The sequence below is a fragment of the Equus asinus genome, chromosome 9, assembly GCF_041296235.1.
Source record: "Equus asinus isolate D_3611 breed Donkey chromosome 9, EquAss-T2T_v2, whole genome shotgun sequence".
NCBI lineage: Eukaryota > Metazoa > Chordata > Mammalia > Perissodactyla > Equidae > Equus > Equus asinus.
In genome coordinates, this window is record NC_091798.1 from 72,186,629 (window position 1) to 72,210,100 (window position 23,472).

At 35.3% G+C, this 23,472-nt stretch overlaps 1 protein-coding gene across 2 annotated transcripts in view; it reads right to left on the bottom strand.

Annotated features, from left to right (window-relative positions):
• Positions 1-429: 429 nt before the first annotated feature.
• The window catches only part of FAM174A (family with sequence similarity 174 member A), a 38,184-nt gene continuing 15,141 nt past the window's right edge, over positions 430-23,472 (bottom strand). The window contains exons 2-3 of one of the 2 annotated variants that reach the window (XM_014838813.3): positions 15,804-15,938; positions 430-995 (exon numbers count right to left, since the gene is read on the bottom strand). In XM_014838813.3, the coding sequence (XP_014694299.1) occupies positions 992-995; positions 15,804-15,938 (139 nt within the window). In that variant the 3' untranslated portion in view covers positions 430-991. Of the gene's footprint in view, positions 996-15,799; positions 15,939-23,472 lie in introns of those variants that run through there. The other variant, XM_014838814.3, reaches the window with a different exon arrangement.

The following is a 23,472-nucleotide window of genomic DNA, read 5'->3' on the forward strand; positions in this document are numbered from 1 at the left end:
TAAGCAACTGAATTTGTGACCCATGCTTTTCCTATAGGCTCTTCTCTAACTTTTAGAACACGAAAAATTGAAGCTCAATGGGGTTAAATAATTTGTTCAGAGATAATGAAGTTAGTCTCTGTATCCAGGTCTGTCTGCCTCCAAAGTCTATGCACTTACTTTAATTCTTTACTCTCCTACACCATAATATGACCAGTACATTTTGCCATTATTTCTATCTCTCACAATACTGTAAATAAATAAAATGGCTTTAAAATTCACTGTTTCTGAAATATCTAATCAAAGTAGATATCTTAATTTAGCAAGGAAGTTGCTAAAATACAATAACCCTTTTTTGACAGATTTTTCTAGAAATTATATAAAATACATGTTAATATACAATTCTATAGTCTTTGGGTTTATTTTGTAAACATATTCTGTCTGTAACACTTTAAAAGAATTGTAAATCATATTTATTGTTTTGCACACAACTCAGACATTTATTAATATTTAAAAAACCTAAACACAAAGTAGTAAATTTGGCTTCTTTTCCCCACAAAAATGGGAAACGTATCCTTTGTAAAGAAATTTTTAAATTATTTTTACATACCAGTTGGTTGTTGGGACTTACATTTCCAGCAAAAAATAATTAACCAGCAAAAAATTCCCCCAAAAATAACATTAACTGATTAATGGGTAAAACAGTTTACAATAACATGGTAAGCAATAAGCAAAAACTGATCAGAAAAGATCTTGCTTTAAAGTAACTTTCAAACAGGTTTCTATTATAGTATAGTTTACTTCCAAGAACTCTGAGCCCATTAAGAGCACTTCTATACATACAAAGACATAACAAAATGATACAGTATTTACTTCAACAACAAATTAAAGGTTGTCATAATATATGTAACTTAAATACCCCCCCCCATTGATAAAGTGGCTTCTTATTCCTTAAACAGAAATTCTCTCTTCATTGTAGAAAGATGAAGTCCTCTCATCAAAAGGCACATTCTTATCTGCAAGGAAAAAAATACTATAAATGCTCAACCCAGAACAAATTTAAACACATTTTAAAATATTCCCAAAGATTTGGAGTGGCAGGAAGATAATGAAAGTATTTAATCTAAGGGCATTATAATGAATGGCACTGATAAAACACATGATTACTTTGCTTATATTAATTATATCAGATACTATCTTTTGAATTATAATTCTAATTTGTTAAAAGGGAATTTATATATAACTAGTGTGGGTAATTAAAGTCTATTTCATAGTCACACTAAAATTATAGCCTCATATAATGTTCATAAATGACTTTAATTGACTTAAATATACAATATAGTTATTGTTTCTATAGTTTCTGTAAATACAATTCTTAACTGATATTTCTACACCTTCAGAAATGAGGATTAATTGAATTTGCAGGCCCGGAAGTATACTCCATGAAACAAAAAAATGTTTTTAGTATTTATGATACAGTTACAAAATGTATCATACAGAAGATAAGGTTTTCCATAACATATACAATGGGGTAAGATTGCCCATTTTCTTACCTTGTTGACTAGTTTATGGTAATATGAGGTTACACTTTCATCACATACATATTTATAGACCTTAACTCTCATCACACATCAGGCTTTACTGGTACTTAATCCAAATGACAGCTTCCCAAAAACTTCTGCTACTTAGAGCCATTACAACCAAAAGCATTTGGTCAAACTAAAAGAACGGCCAAAGATGTGCCGATTTTATTAACTTAAAACTCCCTTTATAATCATCATTAACATTTAGAACTTCATTGGAGATATATGTGAGAATGAGTAATACTCTCTTACATCTTAGTGTTTTATCCAAATCTTTAGTAAGCAATCTATAATAGATCTTTAAATGATTATGAGATTACAATAAGCTAATAAGATTCTAATATGTTTTAATTTAAGTGTAAACTGAAGCTTTTAAAAAAAGATATTGAAGGTTACTAAAAAACAATGTAATACTTCGTCATCGTTTTACACAACCCTCGTCCTTTGCATGCTTGAAACTCTTGATCATTTTAATAAATGAATTTGTGGATTATGAAAAAAATCAATCAGTGAAATCAAGATTGCAGTTTCATTTAGGAGAGTAAGAACACAAAACGGCAGGTACCTAACCCCAACTCTATCATTAAATAGCTTTTTGAACTTGGACCACTTATGAGAATCTAAGGAACATTTAGCACTGGCACCATAAGATGTTTTGTGATCAAGAAGTACCTAGTACATGAAGAATCTCTTAATGGAGTTTCAGAAATGCATTTTGAGATTCATAATCAACCTCAAAACATATGTGAATATGCATAGTTGTCTATTATGATATATTATACCACATATGTCCAACATTTTCTTGAATCTATTTGTATTTTTTGGGAGTGTATAACTTTCTCTCTTAAAGGATTGCATTCCTTGAGTTGGGATTTTCTCAGAATTCCACCCAGATGTTGTCATCCTAACATCTACTATGTGCTACATGGAAGCACCACTCCCTAATCTCTCCCTGGCATGACTAAACTACAGACTAAACAGTACTGAAGATGTTCTTTCTCCTATGCCCATAGGAAATATTTTTAACCTATCAAGAATCAAACCCATCATCTTCCAGACTTAAACCTGGTCTTCCTCTGTATGCTTTTAACTCAAATAATGATAACGTCATCTACCTAGTCATCATTCCAGTAGAAGCACTCAGGTCCTCTCTGACTACTTCTCATGCCCGGCATTCTGCTGAGCACTACTATCTTGTCAAAGTTTTTTATTTCCTTACCCTCCTAAACTAGCTTTTGCTTCTGCTTTGACACCTCTCATCTGAACAAGTGAAACAGCTCCAAAATATATGACCTTAGTTTCTTCCCAACTGTAATTCACCTTTCACAAGGTCACTAGAATCATCTTCCTAGAACATAAATGTCATGGTATCACTCCTTCACTCCACAGTCATTGATGATTTATGACTATTTTCACAACTAATAAAATCTAAATCCTTAATATGTTTTTTAAAAATATATCTTTTTAGGTTTTGTCCCAAATCTGACTGATTTATCACAACCCTAGTACATATCTTGTGTTCTACAGAGGCTCACAACATGCACACACTCTCATACGGGGCCATCCCTTGGCTCCTGCTTTAAACTCTGCCTGAAATGCAACTTTCACCCCTTTCATAAGGCTCTTATTTGAATATCTTACATATTTTTTAAAATAACTACAACTCAAGTATCACCTCTTCAGTGAAATCTCCTATGTTTTTATCCCTAACTCAGTTTCTCAGTGATCCCACAGCAGTTTGAAACATGTGGAGCTTACGCATGGCATGGGGAAAATAATCAAGCATTCCTACTACCTGGAGAGGTGATATAGAAGTTGTAGAAGGTAGACTGGCAGACTCAAAGAAGCTTGGAGACAGAACCAAGGGTACACAGTATAATCTGTGTGGACCTGTTAAGAAGCTCTTTTGGCAGAAGTAGGAGAGAGAGAGGCTAAAGCCCCAAACCCAAGCAAGACTGTAAGTGTACCCCTATAGACAGGACCATATTTTATAGTTTCTAAAACAGACGTTTTTCATATTTTAACATCTCTGAACTTGGGATGCATCTTCCAGTTGATGGCAGGCATCTTAGAATTGCTGTCAGATAAGTGGTAGTTCTTACGTAGTTGCCATTGTCTACATGTGCATGAAGTTGATCAAAGCTATTTGTATTGTTGTCACTTCAACTGAATTATATGCATGTCTGGTATTATAAAGAATGAGTTTCAGGGGCCGGCCCCGTGGGCGAGTGGTTAAGTTCACACGCTCCACTTTGGCAGCCCAAGGTTTCGCCAGTTCAAATCCTGGGCGCGGACATGGCACCGCTTGTCAAGCCATGCTGAGGCAGCATCCCACATGCCACAACTAGAAGGACCCACAAATGAAAAATGCACAACTATGTACCAGGGGGCTTTGGGGAGAAAAAGGAAAAATAAAATCTTTAAAAATTAAAAAAAAAGAAAAAAAGAATGAGTTTCATGATGTTTAAAATACTTCCAAAAAGATAATATCATGCATCATCACTGAAGCAAAAGTTACTGTATATGTAGAAAGAGATGAAAGAGTATACTAGGTTATAATTTGGTATCAGTGAAACAAATGTTTATCACTGGAACATGGTCTTGTTCCATATTTTTGCAAAGAAACAACCATGTCTTTTAAAATGGGAAGATGTCTCAGGTAGATGAAACTTTGCTAATTTCTGTTTTGAGAAACTATTATACACCAAGAAATGCATCTGAAGGCAGAAGAAGTTGCCAAATTCTTCTTTAGAAGGGATGAAAAATGTAAAGTACTGAGACGCTGGTGTACATGATTCTTCTCTTATGTAAAAGTATCACACTATTTCGTAATTAAATTGACAGTGTTTTTTTTTCTTAGTACTACAGTTTAAAATTAATAGTGTCTTAGATTAAATGAATAATGGTATAAATCTCTATGGAACTCCGACCAACCTGGAGTGAAGGAGGTGGGAAAGGAGTGTGGAGAATCTTTACTTAATGACATTTAAATCTTGAATTCACAATGTTTAAATTGGAAATAACTACTGAAACTGACAAGTTCAACTTTTCACCGTTAGAATTTAAGATCTAAAAATTATTAAGAATGTTATATCCTCATTCACCCACATTCTATGGTAATGACACATAGAACTAGTACAGACAAATCTATTTTAAATGTATAGTCTCACATGAAAGCAGACATTGGTAACCAGAATATTTAATGCCTTGATGGATTCCAAAGTATTTAAAATAGGGTATGCAACATTTTGGGTTGTTTGTGCTACTAAGTTTTACAGCTAACTACATTTTTTAAAAAAGGACATTCATTCATTAATCACCAAACATATATTGAGTTTTTATTATCTGCCAGGAAAACTGCTTGATACTGGGAAGAATGCTGATGACAAAAAAGAAAAAAGAAGAAAAATAAAACATAATTCCCTGCTCTCTTATTACAGAACTACAAATAAAGCATGGAAATCATCCAGAGAACAAAAAAATTTGGCCTAAGAAAGGAAGTCTGAATTCTAGTACCATCTCGGTCAGTTATTTACTGGATGCTCTGAAGTCCTTTTTCTCAATAGGGGGTTAAAACAGTTTCCAAGAGAAGATTAAGGACATCTTTTCATGGAAGTCTTCAGGGTGAAAACACAACCTATGGAGGCCCAAAGCTGGGAACAAGTTTGGAGATGCAGTGGAACCACATTATTTGTCAGGTGACTTGGTAAGGAGGAAGAGTCAAGACACAATGGAGTGAAGTAAGGTTATGCAATTATCAACGACAGAAGCTCAAGAAGCACTTGAGTTTATATAATCATATTCTGGTGCTATTTATTTTACCACAATACTTCTCATACATGAGCACTTAGTCATTCCAATCTAATGATTAAATCAGACGTCAAATGCTCTATTGTTCTGCCATTTACAGAATTCCCACTGTACTAAAAAAACTACTCTGGTTATGACAATAGATTCCTACTCCTAAAAACAAATAAACAAAGCAGCAGCAGCAAACTTTTGGCATGCTCTATGCTTTACCCTATAATCCTACTGTCCTGGATACCTCTCACTTCTCTGCAAAACTGCTACTCATAAACAATAATTCCTCAGACTTCAAGCCTTCATTCAGTGAGTGCCCAAACCCAAACATTTCTCTCTTGCCAGGTGCCAGATTGAACCTTCAGAAAATATTTTGAATAGTCAAGATGACATATTATAAGTTGTCTATTCAACATTTGTTCTCTCCTTTTTGTTTGCTAATACAAATACTGATTTTTGTGTGTGTGAGTGAAGTGGGGTAAATCTGTTGGGAGGAAGAGACAGATCTGAGAAATTTTGATTTCCTGATAAAGAGACAGATGTGGTGTGTTCTTGCCTCCACTATCTTGTCACCTGGAATACAGATGTAATGGTTGAAACTACAGCAGCCATATAACCAGGATAAGACAAGCAAGAGGAAAGGTTCAAGAAAAGTGCATAAATGTAGACCCTGTCATCAAACAACCACTGAATCAATACCAGCAGCCAACTACTGCAGACTTCTTATGATGTGAGAAAAACTTTTCAGTCACTGTAATTCTAGGTTCTCTACTACCTGTAGTAAAACACAGTCAAACTTACAGAAGCAGAGAGTAGAATGGTGGTTGCCTAGGGTGAGGGGAGAGGAAAATGGGGAATTTCTATTCAATGGGTATAAGGTGTCAGCTATGAAAGATGAGTAAGTTCTCAAGATCTGTTGTACAACTTTGTGCCTATGGTTAACAATACCGTACAGTGCACCTAAAAATTTAAGAGGGTATATCTCACGTTACATATAATTATTACAATAAAAAAATTATCATGCTTTTCTATGAGATAAAACAAGTGCGTAGTATTAATAAATTTTATGGAAACCTCAGAGTATTTTTCAAGCCACAAGAATACTGTCTCTACACATTATACAATAATAAAAAAATAGACATTATTTGCAAGGACAACTTAAAAGCTAACTCAGAAAATCTTAAACTAGCAAAACGGCTACAAATCCAAATCAAGTTTGAAAGGAAAAAGTGTCCTAGTACAGTCAAGAATATTGTTACTCTTTATTTAAATAAATTTGCAAATATTAGATTCCTGAAAATTTTTTTCTCCCAGTTCCTTTTAAAGAAGATATGTCAGTGGATTTTAGAGAATGAATATTATCTGAGAGGGCTGAGAAAGGTTAATGCCTTACAATTGTGTTTAGGACTTTTCCTGTCCAACACCTTGATGTCCTTGTCCCTGTATTTTCCTCAACCCCATTCACATCAGTCGACCTTATCAGTGGTTATGCTTCACCTCCTATGTCCATCTATCCCACTATATACCTTAGACAGTCTGTAATCCAAACAATCACAGCGAAATATAAATCCTGAACCAAAGCAGTAAGCAATTTATTAAATGGATCAAATGCTATATGAACAGAAATTTGTGATGCAACTGTTCTATAGGAGTTTTCATTTAATAGAATTAGTTTAAACGAGATCAATCAAACACTTTTGGTCCAGGTCTGTGCTGTCTAACACAGTAGTCACTAGCCACCTTTGGAAATTTAAACTTTCATTTAGTTAAAATTAAATAAAATTAAAAATTCAGTTCCTCAGTCACATGTGTCACATTTCAAATGTTCAAGAGCCACATACGGCTAGTGGCTGTCAAATTAGACGGGGCAACTCTAGACCACACAGTGACATGAGAAAATAGCATTACCAAATAGAATTTAATGTTACATAACATTTGTTAAAATAATATATAAATGATTCATGCTCTTAACTAATAATTTTTGTGATGTCTACTTTTCAATGGAGCAAAGCAAATTTTCTTCTGAGTCAAGGTCCACATAAAAGTAAAGCATGCAGAAAAAACCCTACATGAAGGTTCTCTTTTATTACTTGTTTAAGTAATGACAAAGACAGCATAGTTCCCTTTAAGTGGATAAAGTACAGACTATTTTATTAGTAACACACCACTGGACATCCTAAAATACCAATTTCTATCCCAAATAAACATTAGTGCTTTGATACATTCCTATATTCTATTTACTGTGAATAACCTTAGTATTTATTCTGATAATACATTGTGCTCTACATTGAAAGCAGTGTTTTAGAAATTAGAACTATTTTCAAATTGATAACTGAATAAGGTCTTCTTAATGAGGGTTTCTAGATAAACGCTTATATCAAACCTGCTTTCTGATTCTGATACGCTGACGTTAATAACCAGAATATATTTTGTAGCCAAGTAACACTGAGCACAAATGTAATGAACACATACAAGACATTAAATTTAATGAAGCAGAACAGAAGTAACTAAAAAGGAAATTTACTGTTTTTTAAAATTACATACTTGGCAAAAATTACTAGAATAGCCTTGAAGTGACAGAAGTACTAGCTTTTAAAAGCTGCTACCAAGATTGTCAAAATGTCCTTTAGTGTATATTATTATAAAATAATAATAATAATTTTACTCTTCAGTAGAAATCAAACAGAATAGCAAGAAAATATTGCTCCCATTTGTTTTGTGTTGTAAAACACTGTTTCAAACTGCATTTTTGAGACTAGTCATGAGTATTTGTTTCCAATATTTTTCTTTGAGAAAAATGAAGGTAATTTTTAGTCAGTATGTGCTCTCTGTGATTCCCCATTAGATTTTCTATCTGAAAGGACTGAAACATCCTACACAATAGTTAAAGAATTAATAATCATTTTTCAGTTTTTATAATTCCTCTGTGCAAAATGTTTCAGTAATTAAACAAAAGAAATTCCTTCTAATATACAAAATTAGGATATCAATAGCAAATATAAGTGAAGTTATATTATCCATGCTGCTCAAGTTACTTTTTTCCACATACCAACAAATTTTCCCAATTTGACTGTACTAACTTCAACGCTTAAATTACTAGATATAATGGTAATGGTGGTTAACTCTTCAATATCCATTCGACCCCAAATGGGGTCTTAATCTGAGCTAATCATAGTACTTCCATTTTTCTTCCCAGGGTTTAGTTTAGGAATGATTACATGACCAATGATATGGAAAATAAAAACAAAAACAAAAAACAACTCTGTTGTAAGTTTCTAAGGAAACTTTTCTCAATCCTAAGAAAGACACACAAGAGAGCTAGTCGAAAGTTACCATTCTGAGTGTGATTATAGGAACTGCTGGCACCATCCTATTATCAGCCTAAAAATGAGGCCAACACATGAAGATGGGCAGAACCAAGGGGATCACGGAGGAGAGGAGCCAGGGCCCTGATGTACTGTGCCTGGAGTTGGCCCTGGCTGTGACATCTGTTAAATGAAATAATACATTTCCTTTAGGAAATTAAGATTAAACCATATATCAGCAGTTTCATATGGTTCAATCTAATACAAAGAAACAGTGAAAATAATTACCCCAAATCCCAACTACCAAGAACAATCATTAAAATTTTGATGTATTAAAAGCCTTGATAAAAATACCCCTCTCAGAAAGAGCTGACTACAAAAGGATAGTTTTTGTGATAAAATTCCAAGCAAGGAAATTCGTTTACCTCTCTGGAAATGGCTTGCTTCCTGTTATTTTGTGGATAGAATTTGAAAAATGAAGAGGAACTAATTTTGGAAAGCATTTCAACAATGAAAGCAGCATCAGCAAGAGAAGATCCAACAAGAATTACCAGCAGTTAAACTGTAGACTAATATGATTCTACATTGCAGTTGGCAAGGTAGGCAAATCATATTTACATTCCTCATTTTTAGGGTCCTCATTTGAAAAATAAAGAGTAACAGCAAGTTCTGGTTAGAGAAGACAGAATGAACAGAATATAGAATTATTCTCTTCATAGATACAAATCAAACAAATTCTTGAAAAAATGGAATGAGATTCTAGCAGGAAGAGAAGCCTAAATTACTTAAAGTCTCTGAGCCTCAGTTTTCCTATGTTTAAAATAAGAGCAACAAGAGCCAGCCCTGATGGCCTAGTGGTTAAAGTTCAGCACTCTGTCTCACCACTTCGGTGGCCCAGGGTTCGCCTCCAGGTGGTCATGGAACCACACCACCTGTCTGTCAGTTGCCATGCTGTGGCAGCGGCTCACACAGAAGAACTAGAAGGACTTACAACTAGGATATACGACCTGCACTGGGGCTTTGGGGATGAAAAAAAAAGAGGAAGGTTGGCACCAGATATTAGCTCAGGGCCAATCTTTCTTTGCAAAAGAAACCTCCTTGAAAAAAAAATAAGAGCCATAGGAACTACTTTGCAGACTGTCCTCATGATTTCATAGCACATGTAAGAAGCCTAGCACATTGTCTGGTACATCTTGCACTGAAAGTAGATATTTACTAACAAGTGACTATTACAATCGCTCCTACTGTAGTTGTTATTCTACTCAGTCCAGGCTTCCCCCCTGGGCTCAATAACAGGACCCCTGAACTTATCTCTCTAAAGACATTCTCTCTACCACTATGCTCAACTCCCTTGGTTTCTTCTACTATTTATAAGGCTGTTCTGGGAAGCTCTTGGTGAGAGCCCTCTTTCAGGGCCTAAAAAGACTTTACAACATACTCTCCATATATGTATTGACTTTTTCCCCTTTATTGGGAGAAACAAATGGCATTAAATATAATTATCACTTGTTATTAAAATGACTCACAATAAGATCTATATGCATCTTTTCCACAGATAAATTTGAAATGTTGAATAAATTGATGGCATAATGCATGTTTAATCTCTAACACCAACATTAGAAGATCAGAAAGAGTCCTCCCATTGAATCAGCTTCAAATGGAGTGAGAGAGTTTGGACTGAATATCTCCTCAAAGAAAATAATCTCTAAGCTACAGAAGGTAAGAGGAATATAAACACAGCTCACCCACACCTCCTTGAAACTGCTGTCCATTAGTAAAAAAGAAATGTGTCCACCTTCCCCAAAGTGAGAGACAGAAAAAGGGGTCCGTATCTGCACAGACTTTGAAAAAAATCACAGCAAAGGTCTTGAAACAGTGTAGGTGTTATTTAAATGATGTTTAATTTTGTTTTAAGAAGAATATAAGAAGAGAATAGAAAAACTGTTTGGTCCTGCTTCTTAGTGTACTGAAATATCCACCTTATCAAAAGCAGGTCTAGCCTAGAGAAGAGTGTTACCCTGATGTTGGCAAGGTCAAAAATAATAATGGGGAATCCCAAGTCTAGCTAATACTTGTTGGTTCTCTATTTCTGGCCTATGAATATCTGCTAAATTGTTAACTACACAAGGCTGGGCATTTTGTCCAATTTTGTTCACCATTGCATCCCCAGAGCTCAGTAGAGTGCCTGGGAACACACGACAGACATTTTATCATTTCTTCTAATGAAAAAATGAATCCATCTAATTTGCTGTGTCCACTGGGATACCTCAGAGGCATCTCCAATTCTCATGATTAAAACTGGCTTCACAGCTTTTGATCCATAATCCCACTTGTAGAAATTTACTCTGAAAATACACCTCCAACAATACAAAAACATATATACATGAGGTTATTCATTGTAGTACAATTTATAATTGCAAAATAATTGAAAACTACCTAAATGTCAATGCATAGGCAATTAGTTGAATAAACCATGGCATCTACATACCATGGAGTATTATGCAACTGTAAAAAATGAAAAATATCTCCATGAACTTATCTAGCATGACTTACAGGAGATATTACTAACTGCAACAAAAAAAGTATAAAAGAGCATATACTGTATGCTTACCTCTTGTGTAAGAAAGAAGAGAAACACAAAAAATACATATTTCTGCCAAATTTTATCAAAAGAACCACAGGGAAGATAAACCAGAAAATAATGAAACTGATTATTAACAAGGGGTGAGGTGGGGAGAACAGAGTGGAAGGGATAAAAGAGAGAGTGCTACTTTTCCTTTTTATTTTAAAGATTGGCACCTGAGCTAACAACTGTTGCCAATCTTCTTTTTTTTTTCTGCTTTTTTTCCCCAAATCTCCCCAGTACATGGTTGTATATTTTAGTTGCGGGTCCTTCTAGTTGTGGCATGTGGGACGCCGCCTCAACATGGCCTGATGAGCGGTGCCATGTCCATGCCCAGGATCTGAACCCTGGGCCGCCACCGCGGAGCATGCAAACTTAACCACACAGCGACGGGGCTGGCCCCAAGTGCTACTTTCCTGAGTGTATGTGTGTGCATATCTTAAAAAAATCTTTTGTGGTTTTTACTTTTGGAAGCATGATAGTGTCTTTCATATTAAAAAAAAACAATAAAAATGAGAAGGGAAGGAGAAATCTAAAACAGAAAGCAAACTCAAATGACTTAAATTATATTTCAAATGACTACTATAACCACACTAAAGAGGAGAGGAGAAAAAGAACTAAGCCAAATCACCTACAATATCTGAACATTTACTCTTAGTCTTGGGCAGGATGGGGTTGTGAGGAGAAAACTGCAAACAAACCCTAAACTCTCCTTAGTAGGTTTGTTTATTTTAGTGTTACAGGCATAGCAATTCTGAAACTGTATTAATTTTATTATAGGATTGAGCATATGAGTAAATGTGCTGATGTTACTGAGAGCCAGAATGCTGCTGGGAGTCATTCTCATGACAGAAAAAGGAGAATGCAATTATGGAAAAGGAAGAAGGCAAGAAAGAAAACAGGGGAGACAGACTGGAACAGCAGAATGGGAGATATGAAGTAATAATATCTAAAATCTGCATATATATGTGAACATGCATACATATGGGTATGTGTGTATACATGCGCAGACATATCATAGACTTGTCTGCTGAAAGGCCCAAGAAGCAAGGACACCTCAATAGCAAACAGCTCACTTAGTGCCCACTCAAAGGAACCAAGGTTCCTTGGATAAATGGCTGATTCCATGGCTGGGGCAGGGTAGATACAAAATGAGCCTGGAATATCTTGTTAGGCCAGAATGTAAGGAAGTGCTTAGAAAAAATGGGACTAAGTCACAAGGGTACAGAAGCCAGCTTGAAGAGGCTCCCACTGGCAAGTACAGCAATGAATTATAAACCTTTGAACAAAAGCAAAAATCATGATTCCATGGTGTCAATAAATAAACAGATAAATAAATTCAGAACGAATGAGGGAAGGCTCTTGCTTACAGTACAATGTCAATACTGATTTGTAAATACAGAGGAAATGTTGAAGTTGGAAAATCATTATTTTGCAACTATAATAATGAAGATTAGATCAGGAAAGAATCATGAGCAGGGGCTGGCCATGGCCAAGTGGTTAAGTTCGTGCGCTCTGCTGTGGTGGCCCAGGGTTTCGCTGGTTCAGATCCTGGGTGCGGACATGGCACCACTAGTCAGGCCACGCTGAGGTGGCGTCCCCCATGCCACAACTAGAAGGACCTGCAACTAAGATATACAACTATGTACCAGGGGGGATTTGGGGAGATAAAGCAGGAAAAAAAAAAAAAAAGAATCATGATGAATGACTGCTAAACCCAGGGGGAAATTAACAGTAACATACTGGAGAAATTGCAAAATTTGAACAGATGCATCCAAATTACCACTGCGAATGAAGGACAGATGAACATCATGGGCATCATGTGTCTCCAGATATGATATCGTGAGGAGACAGAATGATCTATGTATATTTCAGCTAAGAATGCACAACCTGAATCTAATTATAATGAAACATCAGAACATCAGATAAATACAAAATTCAGATGCATTCTTCTATAACTATATTATGAGAGAGAAAGAGAGCACACAGGAGAACAAATGAAGTAAAACGTTAAGAATAGATGAAGCTAGATAAAAAATTATAGGATATTCTTTGCACTATTTTTATTCTTGTAAATTCTCTGAAGATTTGAAATTATTCCCTCCAAAAAAGTTTGTTTTAAAGTAATGCATGAACATATCCCCTTTGATGGAAAAAAAAAAATTAAACAACCTAGAAGGATATAGAAGGCAAAGTGAAAATGAAAATGAACTCTCAACCTCCCAATCTCACCTTTTCTCCGCTAGAAGCTAAGCTTCACTAAGTCAGGATTTTTTTTTTCTTTTCTGTTTTGTTGCTCTAACGCGTCCCAACCACCGAGACCAGTGTGTGGCACTAAAGAGTTGTTATATAAACAGGTGCTACATCATTCATTGATTGGATGAATAAATGAATGAATAGGTAAGCATAGCAAACAATTTACTGTTCTCTTTATCTAGACATTTCTATATTAAAGATTTTTTTAAGTAAATGGGGTCATACTACTAAAAACTCAAGATGATTTCATTATCAATTATCATTGATAATTATCATTACCCCTGAAATTTGCTTCTCCATTATTATCACCATTTCTACCTCCTTTACTCTCCAAACACAATTCACTTGAATAATTTACTCCTCTCTACTTCCCTTGCTGTCACTCTAGTAGAGGCCACCCCATGTACCTGCACCAGCTAGCTGGTCTTCTTCCTGATCATCTTCCTCCTTATCTTACTCTTCTCCAATCCATGCAGAGTAATCTTCAAAACACGACTTCGATTAGGCTCCTCCATCTTAAATTTTTCCAAGCCACTTTTCATAACATGTAGAATAATTGCTAACTGATTAACATGGATCATGATCTCCTTTCTGATTCTTTGTTCTGCCTTACCCATCACTCGTACTTTTGCAAAGCTCAAAAATCATTCATTCACTCATTCATTTATTCTCATGCATATTAATATAGCATCTATTTAACTTTTTTAGTTCCTTGAATATTTTATACTCTCTTTTCTTCTGGTACTTTGTGACTGCTGTCCTCTATCCAACCCCTGCCCCTATAGCCACCTTTTGTTTTGCTAATTTCTACTCATTTTTCAGGTTTCAATTTACATATCACTTCTGAGAGGCTTTTCTGGACCATTAGTTTTTGGTTAAGTGTTTTATGTCCCCATTATAAGTTCTCACACCACCCTATACTTATTCTTTCTCTCTTTGTATAACCCTGATTAATGTCTAGCTCCCTAATGGAATGCAAAATTCATGAAAAATGGGGCATAACAGAGGGATACGTATTGGAGAAAGGTCTGTGATGAGGCAGGATATAAGATAAAAGATGGCTACAGGTAATTATGTATTATGGAAACTGTCCCTCCTTTATGCCCTTCCTACCTTCCCTAGTTCTGTCCCTCTTCATCTCTCCTGGGCCACCTTCCCCACTACTACAAGAGGTATGACTCTACAACACAAATCTGACTATTTAATTTCATACGCTCTGGACAAACGACATCAATAGTTCTCCAACAACAGAAGGGTAGTAACAAACTTATTAACAGATTACAAAACTCTGTATTTCCTTCAAAAAAGCTTGTGAATCCCTGTGTCCTGCCACAGCTGATCCTCTCAACCTTGTACGTATGAATACATGCGCACACACAACAGGCTGTATTCTAGACATTTTCTGCTGCTTGCATTCCTTAAACAAACTATCATCTTTCACAACTAAACTTTGGGTAATTGCTTCTGCCTATAACACCTCTGTCTTTAGTCAAGCACACTTGAAATAGATTAACTGGGGTTCAAAATCACTTCCTCTGTGGAAACAACCCAGACTTCCTAAGCTAATAACTTCCTTTTTTATCTTCCCTTTTTCTGTGCATGCATAGAAGAGGTGCCTTTTCAGAAAATAAAAGAAAATAATAATTATATAAAAAGTGAGACTTTGTTATATATTATATTTTATTTATATATTTTTACTATTTAAATCAATATTTTAATATTAATATATTATAAATAATATTTATGTAATACTTATAAAAGTGAGAAAGGTTTTAACACTCAATAAGAACAGATCTGAGAGTACACATTATAGCTATACTACTTGACTATGGACCATCAGTCCCACAATTTTGCCAGGAAGCACTGTTTAGAAATAGAATAATCCAGACTAAAATCAAAATATCTTCAGAATGCAAAAATAAAATAAAGTTTACTACTATTTTTCTCTTTGTCACACACACACACAGACACACACCCCATTAATACACATCACCAGTATGAAGCAGTTAAAAGGGCATAGCTCTGCAACGAGATCTACAACAAAGAGTTCTTTTGGGGATGGTATTCTATTATTTATGTCTATTTTAGCAAAGCAATGTGAATGTGAGCTGTTGGTTAGGTAGCAAAAAAAACTTCATTACATAGAACTGAATAAAATCTGTTAGGATAAAAACTGTGAAATGAAATTCTACTTTTTCAATTTACTTATCAAAGACTTGCCTCCTGATTTAGGGAATTAAACTGCTCAACACTTACCTTCGAGGATGATTGGCATCAAACAATGTGTTATCATCATCCTCATCATCTTGTTCTAAAGGTGTCAATTCCATGTTTTCTATGTTAGTGTCCAAAACTCCGTATCTCCTAGTCTTTCGGTTTCTTCTTCTCATCCTATTAAATAGAACATATTAATGAATAAAAAAATTATTTGAATATGGTATAGATGATCCTTATATTTATTTGTAAATTAAAAATAAGTTGTCACTGTTTCTGCCATAAGAGGCACTCAATATCAGAATGGTTATATTTCAGAAATGGAACTGATTTACCGCCTCAGATTATTTTTGAAACAAAATCTACTCCTACATGCTTGTGAGCCATCACCATTTCTTCTGTCTGACATACTCTCTTCTCTCTGTCAGCTTATGTTGTTGACAGATAATCCTTTAGGCCTTAGTTCAGGTATATATTTTTATTGAAGCTTTCCAATCCAGCCTTTTTCCCACCTCCTCCATGCCTTCTTACCACTGTGCATGATTAGGTACTTTCTTCCCCACTAAGAAACTCTGTGTATATACGCACTCAAATTCTGACTGGGTAGCTTACAATCCTAGCTGCACATCAGAATCATCTAGGCTATTTTAAAAAGCTCCACAGTCAAGCCAAATCTTCACACAATTAAATCAGCATTTCCAGGAATAGGAACTAAGCATCAACATTTTGTTAAAGTTCTACAAGTGATTCTAACGTGCTGAAAACCACTATCACAGATTCAGTGGTTCTTGAAGTGTGGTTCCTTCGAACAGAAGGATCATAATCATCGAGGAATTTATTAGAAATGTAAATCCTCATGCCCATCCAGACCTAGTGAATAAAAAACTTTGAACCTGAAGCTCAGAAAACCATGTTTCAACAAACATTTTCTGTGAGTCTGATGCATGCTTAAGTTTGAGAAGAATGCTCTAGAAGAATGAAAATATCTTACGTTGCTATACATTATTATCTGTGTCTACATGAAAGGGTATCATGATTTAGAACCCTACTCTCTGCTTCTCTCTCAAGTAACTTTTTCTTTTCCTTCAAATTGTTTACCTCAATTTGCATTTTTATTTGCTTATGTATACTGTTATTTGAGTGTTTATTTGCCTGTCTCTCCTACTAAGTTCCATGAGGGCTGCGACCACGCCTGTCTCATTCACCACTGTATAACTACTTTGTAGCAGTGTTCGATTGATTAAGAGGCTCCTTAAATATTTGTTGAGGGTCTGAGTGATACCATATTCTAGCTCAGTTATCCAAATCTGACCCTGCAATCGATGCCTAAGTCACCTCCAATACAACAACCTCAACTTTACACACAGGAAAATATATTTTACATAAGTATCTACAGGAGTTTAAAAACAAAATAGAGATATTTCAGCAAATAATAACAAATAAGTTTATTAAATTCTGTTCACTTTGTTTAACATAATAAGATAAGAAATACATACAATGTGGTAAGAAATACTATGATTACAGCACCAACTGCAAAGAGTAATATGAGCCTCTGCAAACACGACAGTGGGGATCCCAGGGGGACAAACTGTCCTACACACACATACATACGATACACACATACATATAACACACACTTAAGAAATATTTGAGTCTTACTAAGGATCAAGCATTGTGCTAGCTTCTGGGTGTAAAGTACTAGCTCTCAGTGATCAAAATGTAGAAAATATTACTAAGCCAAGACAAAAGCCAAGATAATTTCCACTAATCTCTATAGATCTATCTATATTTCCACCCAAAGGTGCTGAAACAGGAAACAGACGTTTAAGTACAGTTTTTAAAACTACAAATATAACCACTGTAAGAGTTAATACCAATGTCAGAACTAGCAAAAATGAGGTAGATTGGTGGCAGTATGAAATATAAGCTAGTCTTTTTTATATAGTGAGGAACTAAGTATGTTTAGGTTGCTAAATTAGCAAATATATATATGTATGCATACATATATATGTTGTGTGCACACACAAACATACTCACACTCACCCCATGTAGACCAGAGGTCTAAACTTTTCCTGAAAAGGAACAGATAAATATTCTAGGCTCGGTAGACCACATATGGTCTCTGTCACACATTTATCTTAATTTTTGTTTTGTTTTGATGTTTTACAATCCGTTAAAAATGTAAAAAAAAAAATTCTTTGCTCATAGGCCTTAAAAGAACAGGTCAGTGGACAGGATTTGGCCTATGGGCCATAGTTTGCCAATCTCTGATTTAGACTTATGAAAGAAAAACTAAGAACAGAAATGATAAAGGTACTGATTCTGGAAGTAGGAATAGAAAAAGTACAGGGGAGTTATAGTTCACTATTGTTCCTTATGAACCACATGATTTAATAACATTTGCATGGATTCCTTTGATTTTAAAAAGTGACACAAAAGTGAGTGAAGCCACTTGGTAGCATAAGTTAAGGATAGTCAGAGTTATAATTTCTCCTCCTCCCTTTTGTCAGTCTGTTGCTCAGTTTTCTAAACCATATGGCTTTCTAAACACTCTGGCATTTTCAGTCAACAAAGAAGAAATTAATGTTATGTGAAATTATTTTTGGAAATAAACCAGATTCTTCCAGGTCATATATTATATATCAAATAATCAATATGTTAATAACCTGGTCATTGTCAGTCACAGGATACCTTGGCAAGTGTTTAAAAAGGGAATGATATAATCAAAGAACTTAAGGACATTTGGAATTTATCTCAGCTGACACTCTTCTCTACTCCCAAGGTCTTCATTATACTTTGAATGAATTCTCAGTCTTTCAATGAGTGGCTAAATTAATCTGGCTAATAATGCTATATTCTTTATCTGTGTATAGTGTAAACATTTGACTGTATTGGTGTGAGTACTTCATTTATTCTAGCTTATACTGTCCTTTAATCATGTATATAAATACTATCTTTCAAACATCAATCTAAGCTCTTTAAAAATGAGAACCTATTTCATATACAGAGAAAGTGCATTGTTAGGCCCAAATAAACGGGCGAATGCAGTTTAATTTAAATAAATTTAGTATTTTAGTAAATGTTACCAGTTTATCTAAGAACAAGTCAAATAAAAAACTGTATTTTGTTAAACTGAATTTAAATTTGAAAATGTCTTCCCTAAGTCCAAAGATATATAGGCAGTGATGGCTACATGTTCATGATGGCTATATGGCCATAAACACATCAAATATAATAAAACATATATATACATATTCATATGCAGTGATTTTTCTCAGGAAATGCCAAAACACTTGTAAAGCTTTAAAATTACTTGGCCAATTCAATCAACCATCTACTTAAAATACTAACAAACATTAGGTGTAAAATATAATACACATAAAAATATACTGAAATTTTAAGTAAAAAGGCTACTTTTATCTTTTAATATGCAGTGTACATTATTTTTAAACAAAAGAGTAAAGGAGGCTTTAAAATTCATGTGATTTTAACAGTTATGGTTCTTTTCCTACAAATGAATGTTTTCATTAAGCTATGACATTCAAACTTGTCTGTATGTTGATAATTACACATATAATTATAGATATGCATACTTTACTACTAGACATAGTAAATGCACATTGCAATCTGAAAACAAATTTTGTTGGGTCTTAGTTAAAAAAAAATACGGACTTTATCTAGAAATATGTAGAGAAGGAAGTATGGAAGCCTAGGAGGGCAAAAGAAAACAGCTATACGGTTTATTACATTGAATTACACTCGCCATCACATGGCATGCACAGGTGAGTAATCTTGATCAGATCCCTTCTAGGGATTCAAGTTATTATTCAGACAGCTGTCTAACATAGATGCAGGTTCCTCAATCATCCATTATACTCAGGTTGGTAAGAATTATTTTTGTTTAAGCAACATGTAAAAGCTACAGTTGAAAAATAAAACTAAACTACTAAAGTAAGCTTGATAAAATTTTATATACAAATGTATGATGCCACATAAAATAAACACAACAGAATAAAACTGCATTTCATTTTACTACTCTACGAAAAGAAGAAAACCGATCAACGTAACTTGCTGTATCCATCTGATTTTATTCTTTTTGTTTTTTTTTAACTGAACATCTGTAGGGTATTAAGTATGAAATAATATAAGTAATATTATTCCTTAATTTCTTCTACAGCATGTTTAAAATTAAACTGAGGAATATATTATTTACTGTATATTTTAGAGACATATACTCTCCTATATGATTAGACATTATGATAAAGCAAAGTAAAGATTAATAAATAAATGCACAACTACTGATACAGAATTTTTTATCTTGATTATTTTGGGGAAAAAAAGTGAATTAGTGACCAAGAATGATTTTGAAACTAATTATTTTGCCGTTGTAACATAAACAAATAAAAATTAATGAGCCACAATTTTAGCTATCTATGATTTTCATCAAGAAATCAAAACCAATTGTGTATATACTGTAAAAATTCTTTCATCTGACATCTTTCTCATCTTCATCCCCCATTCTCAAAATCCAATCCATCAGTCGTCATTTCAAGTTCTTTAAGAAGCACACATCAATAAGAGACAAGAGTAGGTTATGGGTTGAATTGTGTCTGCCCCCAAATTCATATGTAGAAATCCTAACCCCTAGTTCCTCAGAATGTGACCTTATTTGAAGATAGGGTCTTCACAGAGTCAATCAAGTTCAAAAGAAGTCATGAGACTGGGCTCTAATCCAGGATGATTGGTGTTCTTATAAAAAAAAGTATTTAGAGACAGACATGGCTACAAAGAGAACACCAGGTGAAGACGAAGGTGGCCATCTACAAGCCATGGAGAGAAACTTGGAACAGAACCTTTCTTATGTTAGTCTGCTTCGGCTGCCATAACAAAATACCACAGATTTGGTGGCTTAAACGTCAGGAATTCATTTATCACCGTTCAGGAGGCCAGCAAGGTAGATTTCATTCTGAGCCTTCTTCTCCTGGCTTATAGGCAGCCACCATTTCACTGTGCACTCACATGGCCTTTTCTTTGTGCATGCAAGGAAAGAGAGCTCTGGTGTCACTTCCTTTTTTTACAAGGCCACCAGAACTACAGGATAAGCACCCTACCCTTATGACCTCATTTAACCTTTATCATCTTCTCATGGGCCCTATCTTCAAATATAGTCTGATATGAATTTTGGGAGGACATAAACCTTTAGTCCAGAATATTCTCTCATAGCCCTCAAAAGGAATCAACGCTACCAATACCGTGATTTCGAATGTCTGGATTCTAAAACTGTAAGGCAACAAATTTTTGTTGTTTAAGTCACCCAGTTTGTGGTGCAGCCCTGGCAAACTAATACAGAGTGCAGGAGATGTAGTAGGGGAAAGACCTCTGAAGGCTAAAGAAGGAGGGAGCAGGTGAAGATGAGGAGATCCTACAGAGGGTGATGCACGTCTGACCCCTACGAAAGAGAGTGGAAAGGAAGGATGATTGAGCCGGAAGAACAGTAAAATGCAATGCAATTCTGAGAAAGTTTGACCGGGCCAATGAGATGTCCTCAAGCAAAAGCTGCCCATTGGAGGAGGGAATCCGCTGTCAGTAAGGATGGCCAGGTTTGGTCACACTCAGTCATTGGCTGGGAATAGGAATCATGGCCCTGGCACGGATGCTGTGATGGATCCAAAGCTTTGGCAGCTGGAGGCTGTCAGTCAACTATGTTTCCCACAGCAGGGTCTCTTAAAGGGAGGTCCTCCATGGCTGCCACAATCACAAAGTCCTATTGATTGTAATTCCTGAGAATCACTGAAGTTCACTTATAGTGCTCACCACTCTTATCATCAATTGCCTTGACTATTAAAAGAGCTTCATAACTGTCTACCACTGTCTACTCTGATCACCCACTAACCTCTCCTCCATCCTCTAAAATCTCCAATGGTTCCCTACTGCTCAGCATTAAGTAATGATTCTGCAATATGGCCTACAAAGTTCAACACACGATAGTGCATATGTATCTCTTTAGCCTCAGCTTGCTCTTCACTCTACATTCTATGTCACTTTCTGCACTCCAGACACAAAAGCTTCTCCCATTCCCTTATAATGGCCATGCTTTTCTCTGTCATTGGCCTTACACTCTTCCCCACCCACCACAATATTGCTGTGTTAATGCCTATTCATCTTTCAGCTCCAGCTCAAGTATCACTTCCCTAGGAAAGCCTTCCCTAATCTACCTAGCTGGGTTACAAACAGCTATTATTGGCTTCCATAGCACCCATGTACACCTCCTTTAAAGTACTTCTCAGCAATGTACTTGCACAATTATTTGTGCAACTATTTGCCTTTCCTAATAGACTATTAGTTTCATGGGAGCAGGAAAAAGATCTGTTCTTGCTCACCACTATAACCACAGCATATAGAGATTGGCATTAAGTAGATGCCTAATACCTGTTAAATAAATTAACTGAAATGTATGGATTCACAATATATCTTGCATTTCCTCTGTATAACAAAGATACCTACAATTTCATATACGAATCATCACCTCTGGGATAAGAGAAGTCTGAAAGAACACCATCTCCAGAAACATACCACAGCAAAAGCTAGGGGAGCTAGCCAATTTTTAAATCATAATATGGATAATTGCCTTCTGGCTCAGGACAAAAAAAATACTAGAACAATTAAACACATTAAACACGCACTCACTTCAAGTCCTCTAAGATACTCTTTTAGGATGATTTAGGTAGAGCCTAGGTAATTCTCATATGCTACCCAAATTAGAACCACCAACACTCGGCTTGCATCCTGTGTTGAGGAGTTTCCTTTTGATCTTTTGGGTACATAAATTTACCATAGTGTAACATGCAGTTATCCTCCATTTACATTCTAAATAATTGAAGTTTATCCTTTCAAAAACCAAACTGATTTTCTGTTTTTCTTCTTTCAAATTCTTAGCACTCTAATGGAACCATATCCAATGTTAGAGATATCCCTGCCTTACCATACAGGATAAAATGAGTTAATTCTACCTTTTGATCTTTCAGGATCATTATGATTATTTGACTTTGATGTAAAGCAGTGGTGCTCTCAGGAGCTATTGATCCCATGTTGAAGTTCTTGGACTACTGTGCTTTTAAATTCTTTTGGCTTGTTTTCAAATTATTCTTGGGTCATCTCTTTCAGCCTATCAGTTACCAAGCTCCATCACTATCACAACCTTCATCAAGTCCAGCAGTAAACAGAAGATTCCCCCAAGAAGGTATCATGTTACTGCTCATCTACAGTAAAATGTTCACTGCTAACACACAAAAGTTAAAGAAGAAAAGATCAAATGCATGTTCATCTGTGTTTAGGATATTGTAATGTTGCTTTCTCTGACAGACCCCTTTTCTCACCCAGCCCCCTGTAATTCAGCATAATCAGTTCTTGTAATTGGATTTGTCTCCTATTTGACGGTATTTTGGTGGAGAGCTACAGGTGAAGTAAATCCTAAGTAAATGTCTTACAGCTTAGCTATGAAGTGTCCTATATGAAGTGCAAAGCACATAGCTCCCTTGTCATCTCTCCTCTTTGTCTTCACATGGATTTCCTTGTGTTCTCTTTTAGGCCCTAAAGCTTGAGATGTGAGGCTTTAATAAGTCTCCTGACCTCCACGTCTAAGAGTTCAGCATGGTTTTAGTTCTCAACCAACTTTAAAGTCCTATTTACAACCCAGCACCTCCAAGATTCA